The sequence below is a fragment of the Bos mutus genome, chromosome 13, assembly GCF_027580195.1.
Source record: "Bos mutus isolate GX-2022 chromosome 13, NWIPB_WYAK_1.1, whole genome shotgun sequence".
NCBI lineage: Eukaryota > Metazoa > Chordata > Mammalia > Artiodactyla > Bovidae > Bos > Bos mutus.
This window is the reverse complement of record NC_091629.1, coordinates 31,132,788-31,151,255: the sequence shown is the minus strand read 5'-3', so window position 1 is coordinate 31,151,255 and position 18,468 is coordinate 31,132,788. Positions and strand designations below refer to the sequence as shown.

At 44.6% G+C, this 18,468-nt stretch overlaps 1 protein-coding gene across 1 annotated transcript in view; it reads right to left on the bottom strand.

Annotated features, from left to right (window-relative positions):
- Positions 1-18,468, bottom strand: part of DIP2C (disco interacting protein 2 homolog C) — a 292,751-nt gene that overhangs the window by 123,727 nt on the left and 150,556 nt on the right. Inside the window, 3 exon segments of the mRNA XM_070381226.1 lie at positions 2,601-2,711; positions 12,719-12,886; positions 14,419-14,490. Coding sequence (XP_070237327.1) covers positions 2,601-2,711; positions 12,719-12,886; positions 14,419-14,490 — 351 coding nt within the window.

Below are 18,468 nucleotides of genomic sequence, written 5' to 3'. Positions count from 1 at the left end.
TTTTTTTTTAATTAATTTTATTTTATTTTTAAACTTTACATAATTGTATTAGTTTTGCCAAATATCAAAATGAATCCACCACAGGTATACATGTGTTCCCCATCCTGAACCCTCCTCCCTCCTCCCTTTTCTCTTAAATGTCCTTTATCTTCTGTGCTGGTACAGGAGAAAATAAAATCCTGAAACATGTATACTCAAAACAGATTAAAACAAGCTTCTAAGATTTTATACCACTTAAAAAAAAACACAATATATGAGCATAAACTCTAAAAGAAAGTAACTTAGCATTGAAATGCCTAAATTAAGAAAACTAATTAGAGTATTTTAAAACCAGGAAACAGCAGATAATGACATATAGCGAAGGAGACTATCAAATGAGCCCAGGGATGCCCCAAAGGCCCTCCTTAGCTTTCCTCTAGGGTGGATGTCATCCCATATGATGGTGGAACTGAGTCAGTTAAAGAAAATGAGAACCCAGCTGAGCTTTCAAAAGCACATAGAAAGATCCTCTGGATATGTCTGCTCCTTAAAACTAAGCAGTCATTATTTATTCAAAATTGAGAGTATAAATTAAAAAAAAAATTTAAACTATATATGGAATAATATTTTTCACATCTTACATGATAATTGAAGGCGTACCTGAACTATTTTTCATGTATTCTCTACATAGTAAGTAAATAGCTGGGGCAAATTCCACCACCTTTAACCTACAAATGGGAAACTGAATTCTGGAATGGCAGACCCGGAGAGGATCATCTATACAGCTGTACAACCTAGACATCTCAGGGTCACCAAAACCCCCTCTCTCACACAACCCTGCCTTAACTCACCACATCTCACGTCTCACTGGCACTGATTCATATCCTGTACAAATACCTCAGGTATCCAGGGGCTTCCAGATCCTCCCTTCTAACTCGTACTCCACAGTGCTACCAAAGTCAGCTGCAAACCCCAACCTGCTCCAATTGTGACTCTGCTTAAAATCTTTGAATGGAACCCTATCATCTTCAGGATAAAGTCCAAGTGCCAAAAGATACGGATAAGAGTGGACACTTGTCTACTGTCTGTCTATGCACATGCCTACACATATGTCTGTGTATGTGTACATGTGGGTCTCTACCTGCATGTCTCCCGTATGTGTGACTATGTACATGTATCTATGTGTGTGTGCATGATATATAAAATGCACAACAGAATCATGACAAGGGAGTAAATCTTAGCATTCCACAGCAAGTTGACAGCACATATATATGTGCTACCCTTCTAATTAATCTGAAAGGGGCCTCTGAGATGCCTGAATAACGTAAGACAAGCTCTTGGTATGTGCCAGGATAAAACTACCTGAGAAAACACAGAACGTAAACTTGGTTACAAACCCCTGCCTTCATCCCACCCCCACGCATTGTCCCAGGCATCAGGCCTGAGACAGCCAAGAAGGCAGAAGGCGCAGCAGTGAAGCTGCACTGGCCTTCTTCCTAGTTTCTCCAGTCCATTCTTCTTGCTTCTGCACATAAAGATTCCTGATGCCATAAAGTCTGTCTTATGCCATCTTCCCATCTAGAAAGGAGAGCTGGGCCAGGAAGTCAAGCACACAGCTCCTGAACTTGGTGGGAAGGGTGGCGGCTTATCCTTCAAGTCCCCAGTAAGGGAAAGACTCACAACACTGAGAGGCTCACAGGGTTGATCCACCTGCCTCCATGTGAAGTGGCTGAGCTACTTCACTTTTCGCAGCCTCAGCGTCCTCTTCTGCAGCACGAAACAGCCGTATGTATGCCACCTTTCTGTTATAAAAACCAACTGAGGTAACACCATTGCAAGTACTTGAAAATATAAAGTGATATATAAATGTTATAGTTTGGACTGTCATCATCAGCAATCCACATGTATCCTGAACTGGTGTTCCAGCAACAACACTTACTGATAATTTTCTTTAAAAAAAAATTATAGTTAGGGAATCAATAGAAAACAACTGGAATCCAGATGGTGGCGGAAAAAATTAAACATTAATCACAATACAACTTTCCTGATGCTAAATTAATGGAAGAAATTTAAGCCTGTTGAACCCAGATGACTGCTATAAAGCAGAATTATGAAGACAGCATTCTTATACGCAGTGTCGTAAAACACAAAGGAAATAAACAACATACAAATTATTAAGAATTTTATTTCTTTTTTGAAAACTCTACTTGAGAAACAAATCACTGAGGTTAAAAGAGAAGGAAAAAATACTAGCAACTAAGATCGGAACAGTAAAACCAAGATTTTTGAAACCAGTGTTAAACTTTGTAACACCTAAAAAATGAGCAAAATTTGGCTTACAAAAGGTTACTACATTTTAAATTATTGTAACATTCTAAATAATGGACACTATCTTAAAAATATAAAAAGAGTTACTTTTTACTGAATTTTATTGTGTGCCCTGGAGGGTGTATCTATGTCTGAGGTAAGAGGTCATCTGCACATCACAACCAACCACAAACACACCCGAATACACTGCTGTGCATTCACACAGCTTCTGCAGACATGTGTCCACTCATGCATTTCACCACCACCCACATTACATCTGGCAATATGTAGTAATTGTAATACACTGAGCTTACCTGACCGATAGCGCTCATCTCGTGACCCTGAGGACCTTCGGCGGTGATAGCGAGAGGCAGAGGAAGGAGTAACTGGAGCCCGGCGCTCTGGAGGCAAAGCTTGATCCACCCCTGGGTTAAGGAAAACAGCAAAGTAAGGTGAGGTTGACTGGCAGTTGGAGTTAACTAACTTTGCCAAGCAAATCATCTGGCAGAATAAAGCCCTGACTCTCTGTTTTCCCACAGCCAAGCTAAGGCACATAGGGGAGTGGGCATGGAAGGCTGGGACAGCCCAGATGAGGAACAGGAAAGGAAGCACCAGTCCAGGCTCCTTCCTGTCACAAATGCCTGTTAGGTGCACATGAAGTGATACAGAATAAGCCACAGCAACAATTTTTAAAATTATAATTATCATTAAATTAAAAGTAACTGTAAATAAGTCCTGTAGAGTCTTTTTATAATCCAGGTTGCCAGGACTGAACATAATAAACTTTCATCTTTCTTCATTCAAAATTTCAAACTCTTGCAACCTTACTCCACCTGATGCTAAACAACTGAACAAACCATATTTCAATATAGCTTTGAAGAATTACCAAAACTGTTAAAATCATCAGATAAAAATGATTCAGTATCTGGCCAAAAGCTGACCTAACTCTGGCCAACGTGACAGCTATTCAGAAACAGAGTAGCCAGAGGCACAATCCAGAGAAAATTATTAGGTACTACAGGAGAGATTTAATTACCACAGTTCAGAATAAGGAAATGCTAGGCATTAAAGATTAACTGCTGCTTCTTCAGAAAAGGGCCAGTAATACTTGACAGAAACTGAATCAGAAAAAGCAATCTTAACCCAAAACTGTCTAGTCCCTGGTTTACCATGATGGCTCCACAAGAGCCAGCTACTCATCCTTGAAGTTTAATATTCCTCTTACACTGGGGATTTCTGCACCTCATTTCTTCACAGAATGTCTGTGGACTCCACATATTACATTTGCTATGTTAGAACTGCACAAAAGTGTACCGTACACTGCAGCTCTGTGCTAGGTTCCACGAGTCCTTCATCTAGCAAGTGTGTTAACGTCACTGTCACTAATTAGCAGTTCTTGTCACTGAACCATTCAGAGCTCCAAGTTTTTCTCAAGTTATTGCTACAGAGGATCTTTGAAAAAATTACTTTGTGAAAGAATTACTTTATATTTTTTATCAAACAGATGCACATAATTTATGAAATCAAAGAGTACTATTAAGTCTCATAGGAAAATAGTAATTACCTGGTGCTTGCATTATTAAACCTTAGAATTCTAAGCAACATTATTCATATATTAAAAAACTTTTTAATTTATTTGTATAAATGTATTTATTTGAAAATTATGTATAATCATTGTCTTTCATGCCAATTACTGTCGAGAAGCTAAATTATTTCATCTTTAACTGGAGGATAATTGCTTTACAATGTTGTGTTGGTTTCTGTCATACATTAACATGAATCAGCCATAGGTAAACATATGTCCATCCCTCTTGAACCTCCCTCCCATCTCTCACCCCATCCCACCAGCCCTCTAGACTGGCAGAGAGCACCGGGTTGAGCTCCCTGCATCAGCCAGCAAACTCTCACTGGCTGTCTATTTCACATACGGTAGTGTGTATATGTATGTCAGTGCTACTCTCTCGATCTGTCCCACCTCCTCCTTCCCACTCTGTATCAAGTCCATTCTCTGTGTCTGCGTCTCTATTACTGCCCTGCAAGTAGGGTTAGGGTTAGGGTTAGGGATAATCATTGCCTTTCATGTTAATCACTGTCAAGAAGTTAAATTATTAAATGCAAATCTGATGCTATATCTTTATGTAAATCTGTTTTTTTCTTCTCTCCTCTGTCACCATTTACACCTTTTTTTACATTAGGAGCTGCCAACAAGCATTACGTTCTGCAGCAGGGGCATAACCAGATCTATTTCCAGCAGGTCTTTTACCCAGGCTATTCCATTTGCCCAAAGAAGAAAGGTGCAGTCTCTTGCCTGTGACTAAGCACAGTGTTCATCACTAGGGTGGAGCTGTTCTCCTTCTTCAGCACTGTGCTCTGATTTAGGGCCTCTGGTGCAGTATTGCCTGGTGTCCCTGACTCTGGAGGCTCTTAGTTCCCTTTCTCCAGACAGCAAACTTCTCTGCAGGAACGCAGAAGGAGTGATCACCTGTTGCCTAGAAGCCATGCCTACCCACACTGCCCAGCATCATGGTTTCATCAGTCCATTCACCTGCTGCCTTCCTTCCCGTGGCCAAGTAAGATGCCTCTAATCATCAACCTTATAGAGCCTAAAAACACGTCATTATTTCTCCACTCTCCTGTCCTAGAGATTCATACTTTATTCATTTACTGACATCAAAGGGCAGTTCTGGGAAGAGGCAGAGCTAACACACACTGTCAAGCTGCCAAGATTAAACAGTGCCACACACACACACACACACACACACACACACACACACACACATTTAGCTTTCAATCTCAGTACTGTTACCCATCAACTCCTTTCAAATATGCTTCCTGGAATTAGTTTCAACCTTGACCCTTCCAGGTCCATAGGTGGCCATATCCCTCCTCTGGGAAGTGCAGTCACAGCACTTGCAGACCAGCTATTAGTTCAGTCACTTAGTCACGTTCGACTCTTGGCGACCCCATGGACTGCAGCATACCAGGCTTCCTTGTCCGTTACCAACTCCCAGAGCTTGCTCAAACTCATATCCATTGAGTCCATGATGCCATCCAACCATCTCATCCTCTGTCGTCCCCTTCATCTCCTGCCTTCAATCTTTCACAGCATCAGGATCTTTTCCAATGAGTCAGTTCTTCACATTAGGTGTCCTAAGGATTGGAACTTCAGCTTCAGCATCAGTCCTTCCAATGAATATTCAGGACTGATTCCCTTTAGGATTGACTGGTGGATCTCCTTGCAGTTCAAGGGACTCTCAAGGGTTTTCTCCAACACCACAGTTCAAAAGCATCAATTCTTTGGTGATCAGCTTTCTTTATGGTCCAACTCTCACATCCATACACGAACTTCTGGAAAAACCATAGCTTTGATTAGATGGACCTTTGTTGGTAAAGTAATGCCTCTGCTTTTTAATATGCTGTCTAGGTTGGTCATAGCTTTTCTTCCAAGGAGCAAGCATCTTTTAATTTTGTGGCCACAAACACCATCTGCAGTGATTTTGGAGCCCAAGAAAATAAAGTCTCTCACTGTTTCCAGTGCTTCCCAATCTATTTGCCATGAAATGATGGACCAGATGCCATGATCTTCGTTTTCTGAATGATGAGCTTTAAGCCAACTTTTTCATTGTCCTCTTTCACTTTCATCAAGAGGCTCTTTAGTTCCTCTTCACTTTCTGCCATAAGGGTGCTGTCATCTGCATATCTGAGGTTATTGATATTTCTCCCAGCAATCTTGATTCCAGCTTGTGCTTTATCCAGCCAGACATTTCACATGGTGTACTCTGCATATAAGTTAAATAATCAGGGTGACAATACACAGCCCTGACATACTCCTTTCCCAGTTTGGAACCAGTCTGTTGTTCCATGTCCAGTTCTAACTGTTGCTTCTTGACCTACATACAGATTTCTCAGAAGGCAGGTAAGGTGGTCTGGTATTCCCATCTGTTGAAGAATTTTCCACAGTTTGTTGTGATCCACACAGTCAAAAGCTTTATCGTAGTCAATGAAGCAGAAGTAGATGTTTTTCTGAAATTCTCTTGCTTTTTCTATGATCCAATGGATGTTGGCAATTTGATTCCTAGTTCCTCTGCCTTTTCTAAATCAGCCCAGCTATACGACATGTAACTTAGTGCTCACCTGCTATGGACCCTACACTTCTGTGTTCAGAAAGCTAAGTTTGCATACAGCAGTATGCAAACTCTCAAAGGCAGAAAAATAAGAGTTTACAACCCAAGGTTTTAAAAGTTTTAAAAAGAAAGTGAATAAATTAGACAAAATGAGGATAGCTTCAATAAGTCACCAGCCTCAGGACATTAACAGAGATTAAAATATAAGTGTGCATATTTCAAATATTGGATTTTACCTGACCTCACTGTGAATGAAATTTGAGGTAGCTTAAACATACTTCAGTCAAATAAGCAGTTCCAAATTAGAATGACCTGGTACACAGGAGGACCTGGGGCAATAACCAAGGGGCCCTGCCTGTGACCCATTGTAAGAGGAGCTGACTACATGCTGCTGGAGGGATGGGCTGCCTCCCAGCAAGAGTAACCACAAATAATCAGTAAAATACATAGTTACAGCCCAGTTTTCACCACTGCTGGGGTCCCACACTCAGGCATCCCTGCAACCTAGCTCTCGGGACAGCCCAAGATGGCCAGTGTGTCTTCAATAGAAGGGAGGATGTCCCAAGGAAGGTGGGGTAACTGTCCAGAAACACGCAACGCAAGGTGGATTAAAAAAAAAAAATTCTTCTCAGGTAAAAACATGACAGAGATCAAGACTGGATCTCTTCTCCCACAAACACTGATCAAGCACCACTTGCTTCAGATCCCACGTGACATGAGGGCAATGCACCTGGACAACGCCATGCTCTGAAGATGGTGCCCCAACCTGCTGGCGGCACAGTTTGTGACCCGGGGCCTCAGTTTCCCATCTTTAGGCAGCACTGACAGGCTGTACAGCACTGGTGTAAGCGCTGTGTATTTACTAAATTACTAACATAGTTGTACGAGACAGGCTTCTGCCATTTCACTGGGAACAATCGAAGGCCCAGAACTGTGTCTGTGCCACCCTGGTAGTGTCCATCCATGTGTGATGGGCACCCCTTCCTGGTGCACTCAGAGCCAGGCAGAGGCCAGGCCCCTGAAGCAGAGGCTCCCTGCTGTTCAGTGCTGCACTCCAGATGCAGTGGTCACTTGTCACACAGACCAAGTCCAGTTGGTACTCTGAATCTGGGAAGAGGTATTTTTGTGATCTCACCACAAAACTACTGTTCAACCAACAGTCTTATAAAGAGAGATGGGAACTGCCACAATTCCAGACTGTTACCCAGTAACAAACTCAGAGCAGCTAAAAGCTGCTGAGGTTGTGTGATGAAGGTGTGTGCATGGATCCTCACTTTGGACATGTTAAAGCACTCTTAACAGGCACGTTAAGAGTCCAGAAAAGGCAACAACTGTCTGGCTGTCTGCCTGCAGCTGAGTGCTGCCCATGGCTCACAAAAGGAACTCAGGAAGCACTGCTGAACCAGTAAGTAAAACATTTAAGGCTCGTGCAGAGGGCTGCAACACGTCAACTCACATACAATTCAGTGAGTTTTTGTTCCATCTAGAATCGCAATGGGACTCTAAATAAAACTCTTCATCAGTGGGGGGAGAGCAGAGATGCATGAGACGAAAAGAGGAAACAAAACGACAGCACAGGAGAGAGGAAAACCCAGCTGTCCACGCCTTGGAGTGTGCACCCTCCTGGGACTTCCATTTATGCCTGTGGCACATCCCCAGCCCATTCTCAGACACCCCCATCCTTCACGGCTCCTTTCTCCCCCACCCTGCACTTTATTTTCAAGGTTAAAAGTTCACTGCTCTGACCCGTCACAGTCAGATGCCACCTGCTGCTCCAGGCACCCTCTCTACCCCCAGGGCCACCACAGCCATGAATGTCAGTCTCTCTTCAATCCAACCAGACTGTGCCTGGTTCATTCCTCTGCACCCTGTGGACCCCAGAGCCGAGGCCCAGGCTCCTTCCCTGACCGCCAGCCTCTCTCCACCTCACGCTCCTCATGAGCCACCTCCCACTCCTGCCTCCAGGTTCCTGGCACAGAGAAACAGTTGCTGTTCCCAAGTTCTTGACCTGCTTATCACCACTCACTCCTCCAGATGCTTTTTCCTCTGCAGAGCTGAAAACTTTGTCCGAGCTCAAGAGGTAGAAAGCAGAGAAATAAGCCTTTTTTAAAAATTAGAATGTCAGTTACTTTCAACATAGGTTTAAGAAAGGTTCCCTGAAACTAACTTAATAATGTAAAACAACTATACTTAATTAAAAAAGGCTCCTCAAAGAAAACCCTAACAGCATAGTTCTGGCACCTAAACAATCCAGCAATTTCAGATTACTAAACCAATGTAGTCATTTTATTAACACTATGGTAAACCAGACACTAGAAATCACAGTAATCCTAAGAGTAACCTAAGCATAGGGTCTAGAGGGGCTGGTCCATTCACTGTGACACAATGGTGCACTACAGGTCAGAAAACCAGCAGTACAGACACCATATAGTTGTGCAGAACATTAAATGTTCTAGAAAAAGTCAGCATTTCTAAATTCAGATAGTAAGAGAAAAACACTAAAAAAACACCTTGGTTTTCAACAGTTTTAAAAGGAATCATGAAGGACATGTAAAACAAAACAAAGAGCTTGGTCCAAATTCTGGTCTTATTTCAGCTGCAGACAAGTCACCGAACCTCTGAACCTCAGTTCCCACACGTGTTGGGGCGCAGACATGGACACAGTAATAAAGAGTGACTGTTACTCCCAGGACCCTCGTCGTGACTCAAGGCTCTCCGCTCCCCACCTACAGGGTTCATGGATCTCAGCGTCCTGCGACCTCACTGGGCACGCCAAGGGCTCTCACTTAAGTGAAAATATGCCCTAGACAGTTGGTAAAATTGCCGAGGATCTTTCCATATTTGTACACTGGCAAGTTTTGAATCCTCCCATTCTCTTCTAGCACATAATTATACTTTGCTTCCCATAACAGAGTGAAGTGAAAGTCGCTCAGTCATGTCTGACTCTTCGTGATCCCATGGACTATACATACAGTCCATGGAATTCTCCAGGCCAGAATACTGGAGTGGGTAGCCTTTCCCGTCTCCAGGGGATCTTCCCAACCCAGGGATCGAACCCAGGTCTCCCGCATTGCAGGCGGATTCTTTACCAGCTGAGCCACCAGCGAAGCCCAAGAACTATTCAATAACTCAAGAACTCCTCAGTAACTACTGGTGTCTGGGGGAGGAACCTGATTGGTTCAAAGCCATCAAAAAGAACAAGAAAACCATCCATCCATCTATCTAGTCAGCAGCTGTGTGTGATAAAATAAGAATACACTTTAGACAACTTAGGGCACTAAGTTGTGTATCAAGATCATGACCACAGCTTACCTAGGATACAAGTCATTACCTCTAGTGATGAAAGTTCCTTTCCTGGAGCAACTCAGTCTGAAAAGAATTCATGCTAAGTCACAGGCCATCCCGATTTAACTATTCGTATTTCTCTTCTGGTATTTAACCTTGCACGCTACACCCCATCTATCACCAACAGGTGGCATGGCCCAGGAAGGCCCCCAGGATCAGCCCTGTGTCCCTACAAAGCAGGTAAGAAGGGCAGCTCACTGCTGTGCCCAGGGAGGGAAGGCTGCACTCGGGGGACAGGGCTCTCCGGCAGGATAAAAACAGACCAATGGTGCACCAGGTACCAGAGCAGCGCAGCAGGTATGAAAACAGACCAGCGGTGTACCTGACTCCGGGGCAGAGCGGGTGTGAACACGAAGCAGCAGAACCAATCAGGCCCGCAGTGCCGGGAAGCTGCATTTCCTGTAGCATATGAAACACAATGGCCTGTCCTAACCCCAGGGAGCAGGGAAGGAGTCCTTGTTGAAGTGACACTTGCACTGAGCTTTAAGAGGTGCGCAGGTGCAGGCAGGGGATACAAGCATGTGCCGACAGTGTGACATGGGATGCAGGCTGGGGAGCTGGAGGGAGGCCAGGCACCTGCGTGTGAAGCCCTTCTGATGCAGACAAGTCTGTACTTCCAGTGGGGCCATCCTTCTCTAGTGGAGCAAGGATGGACGATAAACTCACCCTAACCTAGGGAAGTTCCTCTCTGAGGACACTGTCCACGTGGACCCCAAGGCAGAATCCCAAGGACCAAGAGGGAAACACACCTGCCCTCTGGTCCCTGCAGCCAAACTCACCAAAGTTTTCACGACAATGCAGTCACAGTAGGTCCCTCTAACAGAGCACAAGCCACCTGCTGCCGGAGGAAAGGCAAGCTGGGCCTGGAGAAGACTGGATTCACATAAGTCACCCGCTGCTCGAAACACTAGTTGCCAATCATGGAGAAAGTAATATCCAGCCAATACACACATCATGACAACAGAGGGACTACATCTGGTCAAGGAAGATTTTACTCTTTATGGTAATGGTGGAACTTTACTACTTCACATCACCATGACCTTACCATGAAAGCAGTGAAGACTCATAGACCCTGACACCATGTTATTAAGATATCCCTGAACAGAGCTGTAGAGAGTGGATTCTGTCTTCTAATTTTATAAATTTTAGCAGGTTTAGAGACTAACAAAAGAATACATAGCTGAAAAACTCCAAGAGCATTAGTACCAAATAATTTCTCCTGAATAACATTTTCTCTTTGATGATGACTTTTAATACATTCTGACCCATTACTTGATTAAACACGTAATTTTTTTTTTTCTTTCCAGCTCTGGACCCTTTCCCACATCTAGTTTTAGGTGAGCACTCAACACCATGCTTCCTGAAGTCAATATACCTTTGACTGGGTTCGCCCGTCACTCACTTCTGGGAAGAAAAGAAGAAAACCAGGGAAAACCTGCTTCCCCAGCACTCTTTCCTGGGATGGGGTAACACACGGGAGCTCAGACTCAGGGTGCATCTCTTGCTTAAAGCTGCGTAAGCCATCCTAATCCACAATCATGTGTCCCAAACAAATTCCCAAAATTTGGGATCTTTGAAATATCCCACAGATCCCAATGATCTTTGAAATATCTTTAGAGTACTTCCTAGAGAAGTCTTTTTCTCTGATGAATAAAAATAACATAAAAAAAGGAAAAAAGGTAAAGTTCATCAAAACACAAACTCCCTTTAGGAAAGTGTAAAGCAGGATAAGGGTAACTGAAAAGGAAAACAAGATGTTTCTCATGAAGATCCTACACCAAAAGTGTCATTTCTAAGGCTGACCTAGGCAAGAAAGAACCCTCTGATGCGGAGCCGCGCACTCTTCTTACTGCTCCCCAGAGGCAGTTGTGTACAGAGTGTGACTGTTCACCCAGGGCAACTTCTCAGCATACAAATCAGCATAAAAACTGCACAACTACCCAGGCATCCATCTTCCTGATCCCAGCATCCCCAGTGAACCTGCCTTCTCCTTCCCAGTTGGGGATGGTAAGGCCGGAGGCCCAGGGAGCAGCGTTCCCCAGCAGCGCTCAGCCTCACGCATCCACAGGTGCAGGAGGCAAACAGAAACTGTGACGGGGCCCGGCAGCTAAGGCCCAAGTCTGCCACCTGCCCATCAATGCTCCACTTTTGCCCACAAGGACATGCCTCATGCCTGTTAGCAAGCTGGCCTGGAGAGGAGAGCAGAGGCACAGAGGGAGACCAGGCTATGTGTCCTCGTCTAAGATCCTGCGGATCAACTGTGACACACAGCTTATTATCTGTACATGATTCTCAATGTCTTTTATTTGAGTTTATGCTTATTCCTTATTGTACTGAAAGGTGCACTGAACTCATCTTTCTGAGCTTCTTATATTCAAAATATTGTTCACTTAAATAATTTTGACCTCTGGACAGAATCACGACTCTGTGATGAACCAGTTCAATTTTTCAATTTCAAAACTCCATGACTGCCCTCTGGAGATAGGAATATAATGGAGCTATGGACCTCACTCCCTGAAACAGATCTAAAGGGCCAGGGTACACTAGAGCTCATCCTCACCCAAGTCTCTGACTATGAGACAAAGGTCAGTGAAGATCAACAATTTTATGAAAAACTGTATGATCCGTCATGGATTCTTCTTTCCTAAGTGTTCTGTAAGTGGTGCTCCAACTGCGAAAATATGGTTGCAAAAACTGAGTATTATATTTTAACAGAAAACACTCGACCTGGGCCCTGAATCAGCAGGATAATCATGGTCCAGGGCTTGTGACAAGCTCTGTGCCTGAGGAGCTCTAAGGCCTCGGTAAGTTGAATGAGCTGAAATGGAGGATGGGGCTGAGAAATATGACCTCCTAGGTTCCCCCAAGGCTGAGCCCTACACTTCTGTTTAGAATGGCATCAGGCAGACAGTCCATTGCAAACGTGCCCTGCCATGGGATCTCTCTCAGTTAAGTGCGCTCACCGAAACGAAAGTAAAACAGTGGCCGGTTTCCTGCGGTGCTGGCCGCCCGCTCTCTGACCGCGGCGTCTCGGATGTCACACACCCCGATGTTGCCAGCCTGCAGCATTCTTCTCGGGGCTCCTTCACTGTGCTGCAGTCTACACCGGACCACGGCAGCTCCATTCGCTGCTGTAACAAGTTGAAAAAAAACTAATTAATTCAAACTTTAGTTTTTTTTAAATTTGTTACAGCGCCGAGCAGAGCTGCCGACCCCATGCAGAACAGCACAAAAAACACCAAGGGGACCATGTCACACAGGGCCACCCTCAGCGCCCAGCAATACAGGTCAGCCTCGTCCTGGGACTGTAGAGGCTCCATCTCCCAGAGCCATCTCCTGGGAATACACAGAACTGCTTCTGTTTCACTTTTGTTTGGTAAGGCACAGAAAATAAAATCTAGCAACACAAGGACCTACCACCTCACACCAGCCTTCCTCCAAAACCACGAAAGGCCACCTGCAGATAGGAAGTCATCCCAGCAGTTCTGCTGGAGGATGAGAAGGAAAGCGGGGAGACCACATCTAGTCGTCTGCCCCCGTGTGTTCTCTAAAGCTCTCACACACGGGGTCAGCCGGACAACACACTGCTCTTCCATCCACTCAGACAGAGCATAGCTCCTTCCTTTTACAGACCAGACAGCAAGAAAACCCAGGTCGCCAGCTAAGGCAGCCCTGCACAGCCAGCCAATCTTTACGTTAACTTTCTTAAGCTCCAAGGAAAGAAAGAAACCACACAAAATCAAACAAGGCTAAAAATGCAGCATACTCCACACAAATGTCCTGGAAGGTGAGCCGCAGGTGAGGACATTCCTCTCGCCCCCAACACTGGAGGCCACGTCACAGCCCGGAGAGCCAAAAGGCCTGCACATGCGGAGCTGAAGCTCTCCTAGCTGGAACATCTCAGCATGGCTTTACATCTGCTCCAACAGGGAACACTGTAGAGTCCATTTCTGTTGCTGTCCTACCTCCTGGAGGACTTGTGATAGTGTTAAGCCCTTTCCTGATGCCCAGAAAATTCTCAAGGTTGCCCTCAGAACAGAGGTGTTACCTGCAGCCCAGGGTTTCCCTCCTTTCCCTGAAATGTACAGAGCCAGCTCAAGTGTAGAATCCTACGTACTTGCATAAGTGAAAACCACAGAATTAAATAGAACTTGTACTTGGTTGAGAATTCATAATGCAGACAATCATGTTTCAAAACACAACCAACCAACCTTTACGATTTCAAAATCCCAGGCAAGATGTTACATCATTTTCTAGATTTGCCTCCCCCAACCTCCACCAATGAAGTCAACAAAAACTGTTGATTAACTTAAACCATTATCAATAATATTAACTAAGCCAAAATTCATGTTTAAACCATAAACGTTCTCATATTTTTTTATGATTAGAGTATTTTAAAGTAATCAAACATATTACTTTCCTCTGTGGATGAATACCTATTACAGTTATCTGGCACCTTCACAGAAAAATCCTATGTGTCTTCTGAATTCACAAAATATGCTGCAGTCACGCAAAGGAGTGGGATGGGGTTGGTGCCACCTCAAGGGCCTGATCCGCATGCAGTCTGGGGACTGGGAGAGGACTGGTGCTCAGCTGTTCTCTCAGGAGTTGCAGTTAACTCTTAAAGCTGGACACCTTATGCTACTCAGTAAGGTTTACATACTCGGAGGCTGGGGCAGGTAGGCTCCAATCAATTTTGATCTCTTCTTTTCATATCCTTTTTGTGTGATGTCACCTGTAAGAGAAGGAAAGGAAGTTCAGAATGCTTTTCTCTGGTAGAGCTGAGCACTCAACTAAGAAGACATAGTCACGCATGTAGGTGTCTTCTGTTTCCTTATAATTTAAGAAGAAAGCACTTTACATCATTCACCTCAACTTTTCTTCTGCTTGCAAACATTCATTTAAGTTAGATAAAATCCTTTACAGTGCATGCACACTCTGGTCTCCGGCCCCTTCTCACAAGGTTTTGGCTCTGATGGAGTCCAGAATTAAGAGTATTGCAATCTTACTCACATCTGCAGGGCAGGAAACCTCCCTGATCTACACAGCGCTCATTAACTTAATCAACAACGGATTCTGCTGGTGTCTACCCCAGTGAGAGCTGGCCCAAACCACCAATAATGAGCATCTTCCTTCGTTAAGGAGATTTTTTTTTTAACTTATCAGATATGTCAGTTTCAGGGACTATACACTGATAAGGTACTTTTGAAAATAAGTGTCTAAAGCCAAAAAAAAGGTAGATAAAAACAAATAAAGAGGACGTACGATCTATGGAATCCAAAATATATGACTAAGATGTTTACAATTAAAACAGGAATTAAATTGCTAAAGCCAGAGATTCAAGGATCGTTCGCTGCTAGGTTGCCAAGTACCTGGGACAAATAACCTTTATGACATGCAACAGCCTTTCCCAATTGCAAGCTCGAACATACCCCAAATGCTGATTTGTGCCACTGAATTTTTCTGAAACTCTTTAATTTTTCCCCTAATATCCTGACCAAACCATCATTCCTAAAATAGTTAAATATTAAAGTTTTAACAAAAATACAGCAAACAAATGAAAAGTTGTTGTGAGTCACACACAAGTTGCTAAGCCTGCTTTACCTGGTGGTGATGCTTGCTACATCTGATCAATCCAGAGGCACCCTGGGCCAAGAACTGCCTGGGCCACCACTGTTCCCAGCAGTCCACTCCGGCCCACAGAACTCATGACTAGTCTGTGTACACAGAGCTGTAAACAACACAGATATAGGAAGAACTATCCCCCATTGACTATTGAGCATTTTTGATGCTAAAACAAACTGACCATTCTTTGAAGACAATACACCTATAACAATGCTAGTTTCTGTGCTAACTGTGCTGCTGCTCAGCATTTTATAAACTCGAAACCAGCTTGCTTCCTCCCGCAGAGGGAATGCCCAGAGGAAAATGTAAGCACGTGGCAGGGGACCTAGCACTTGCGTGAGGGTGTGTTGGTGGGAAAATCACATACTGGCCTGCCAGAAGGTCACCTGAGCATGGCAGGTACCTATTCTTTACCTGGTGTTTCCCTCAGCCCCTCCCTCCCCAGCCAATCTCACAGGTGCTCTGCACAGTCCTGCCATAGAGTCCTAGTCTGGTGAACTAGCCCCTTCTGACTTGTTCTTCACCCAGAGTTCAGCTCAGTTGTGAGGAGCAGATCAAGACAGCAGAGTAGGAAGATGTAGAGCTCACCTCCCACCATGAAAATTCTAAAACAGATCTCCACGTGGAGCAATTCTCACTGAAAACTAACCGGAGATTGGCAGAAAGACGGCAGTACAACTGAGACTGTAAGATCAATCCACATGGAACAGGGTAGGAAGGGAAAAGAAGTGATCAGGTCAGGACCTGTATACCAGGGAACAGCTGCGTGGAACGGGAAGGTCACAGGGACGGAGCTCTGCCCTGAGGAGCAGGCAGTTCAGCCACAGATCGGTGCCCTGGTCCTGGGGTCTGACAGCAAGACTAGCCCCATGGCTGGCTGGAGGGCTGTGGGAAGCCTGGGCTCCATGGTGAGCAGCACAGCTGGCTTGACCCCAAGCGTGGCTGGTCTAGCCATGAAGGCTGCTCTAGCCACTGCCCATTTTTCACAGCCTGAGCCCAGTCCCGCCTGCTTCTCAATGGGGAGAGGGTCTGGCTGTGAGACTTAGAGCAGCGCAGACCCGAAGCAGTGACTGAGCAGGGTGGTGGCCACCACTGCTGGTGCTCAGACAGGTAGTAAGTCAGCCCCAACCTCTGTCTGGGGCTGAACCCCTCAACTCTGCTGAGAGCCCACACAGGCACCTCTTGATTCAGCATTGCTGGGGTGAGGGGCCTGGTGCCGGGATGGGGGAAACATATACTTAAAGGGAACAGAGTGGGTTCAGACTTAACTCTCAGGGCTTCTGCTCCAAGCAACCTGGGACCCTGCCCACTCCACAGGGTGGTGCTGTCACCAAGCAGAGAGGAGCAGAGGGGAAGCCCAGCTCACACAAGGCTCCAGGCCTCGCCCTTCCACCTCCAGCCCCTCCTCCTACCAAGGCCAGAGCTGCCACCACACCCTGGGAAGACATGACTTGTGCTCACAACAAGTAATGAAGCAAAAATAAACAGTTTAAGAGATAAAGAATTTAAAGCATTAGCAATAAGAATCCTAACTAAACTTGGGAAAGAAACACATGAACACAGTGAGAATTTTAACAAGAAACTAGAAAATATATATTTTTTTTAAAGAATCAGTCAGAACTGAAGAATACAGTAAGTGAAATGAGAAACACACTAGAAGGAAAGAAAAGCAGATTAGGTGATACAGAGGTACACATAATGATCTGGAAGACAGAAGGATGGAAATCACACATTATAAGAACAGTAAAAAGAAAGGCAAATTTAAAAATGAGAACAGTTTAAATGGCCTCTGGGACAACATCAAGCATATTAACCACCATGTTATAGAGGTTCCAGAAGGAGAAGAGACAGAGAAGAGGGTAAAATACGTGTCTGATGAAATTATGGCTGGGAACTTCCCAAAACTGAAAAAGGAAACATATCCAGGAAGACGAAGCATGGAGGGTCCCATCCCAAATGAGATGAACTCAGAGACCCACACCAAGACATGTCATAATCAAAAGGGCAAAAGTTACAGATAAAGAGGATTCCAAAGGCAGCAAGAGGAAAACAAGGAGTCACATTCAAGGGATTCCGCATAAGGCTGTCAGCTGATTTTTCAGCAGAAACTCTGCAGGCCAGAAGGGAGTAGCGTGATACATATCAAGTGCTGAAAGGTAAAAACTCTCGCAACCTACAATACTCTACCCAGCAAGATTATCATTCAGGATCAAATAAAAGATTAAAAAAATTAAAAAAAAACTTCTCAGAGGAGCAAAAACTCAGAGTTCATCAATACTGAACCTACCCTAAAAGAAATGTTAAAGGATCTTCTCTTAGTGGAAGCAAAAAGGCTACACAAGAAGGATCTTTAGGAAAGAGAAAAATCCCACTAGTAAAGGCAGACACATACTTGATCCTCAGCCACTTAAACAAGCTAGGAGAAAGATTCAAAGTTCAGTTCAAGTTCTAAAAATTTCCCAGATGAACGTTTAAGTACGCGGGGGGCAGGAGGGGGGAGAGGGGCAGAGGTCCCCTCCCTTGAAGCCAACCTTAGAGGTCACCTTAGCGGATACTGACTCTTCACCCTCACTCTGGAAAGCTCCAGCTGCTAAAGATCTTGGCCCAAAGCAAAACAGGCACTTTTCGGCACGAAGCCACAGCTCTTCTTTAAAGGGGAGATGTTAAGGTCGGCCTCACAGACGCCTCCACACAGGTTCCTAATCCCACAGACTCAGAAAGCTAGGTGGGAGGCGGAGTCAGGACTTCCACACAGGCGTTCTATTTTAGCCCCACTGCTACATGCTGGCATGAAGCAGTCAGCTCGGAGAATCTGCAGACACGACTCGGGAATCCCAGGGTGCTATCATCTCTCCAAACCAAGCAGAGGGAAAGGGAAACACTATTTACTGAATGACTTCCACACCTCATGAATTTTATCTAAATCACAGGTTGGCTAACTACAAATCCAGCCTGTGAGTTGTTTTTGGAAATAAAGTTTTACCGGCACACAGTTATGCTGCCTGGTAAGCACCACAACACACACCGTGCAGCCTGCAAAGCCAGAAGTATAAACTACTGAGCCCCCTCCTACATGTCCTAAGTAATC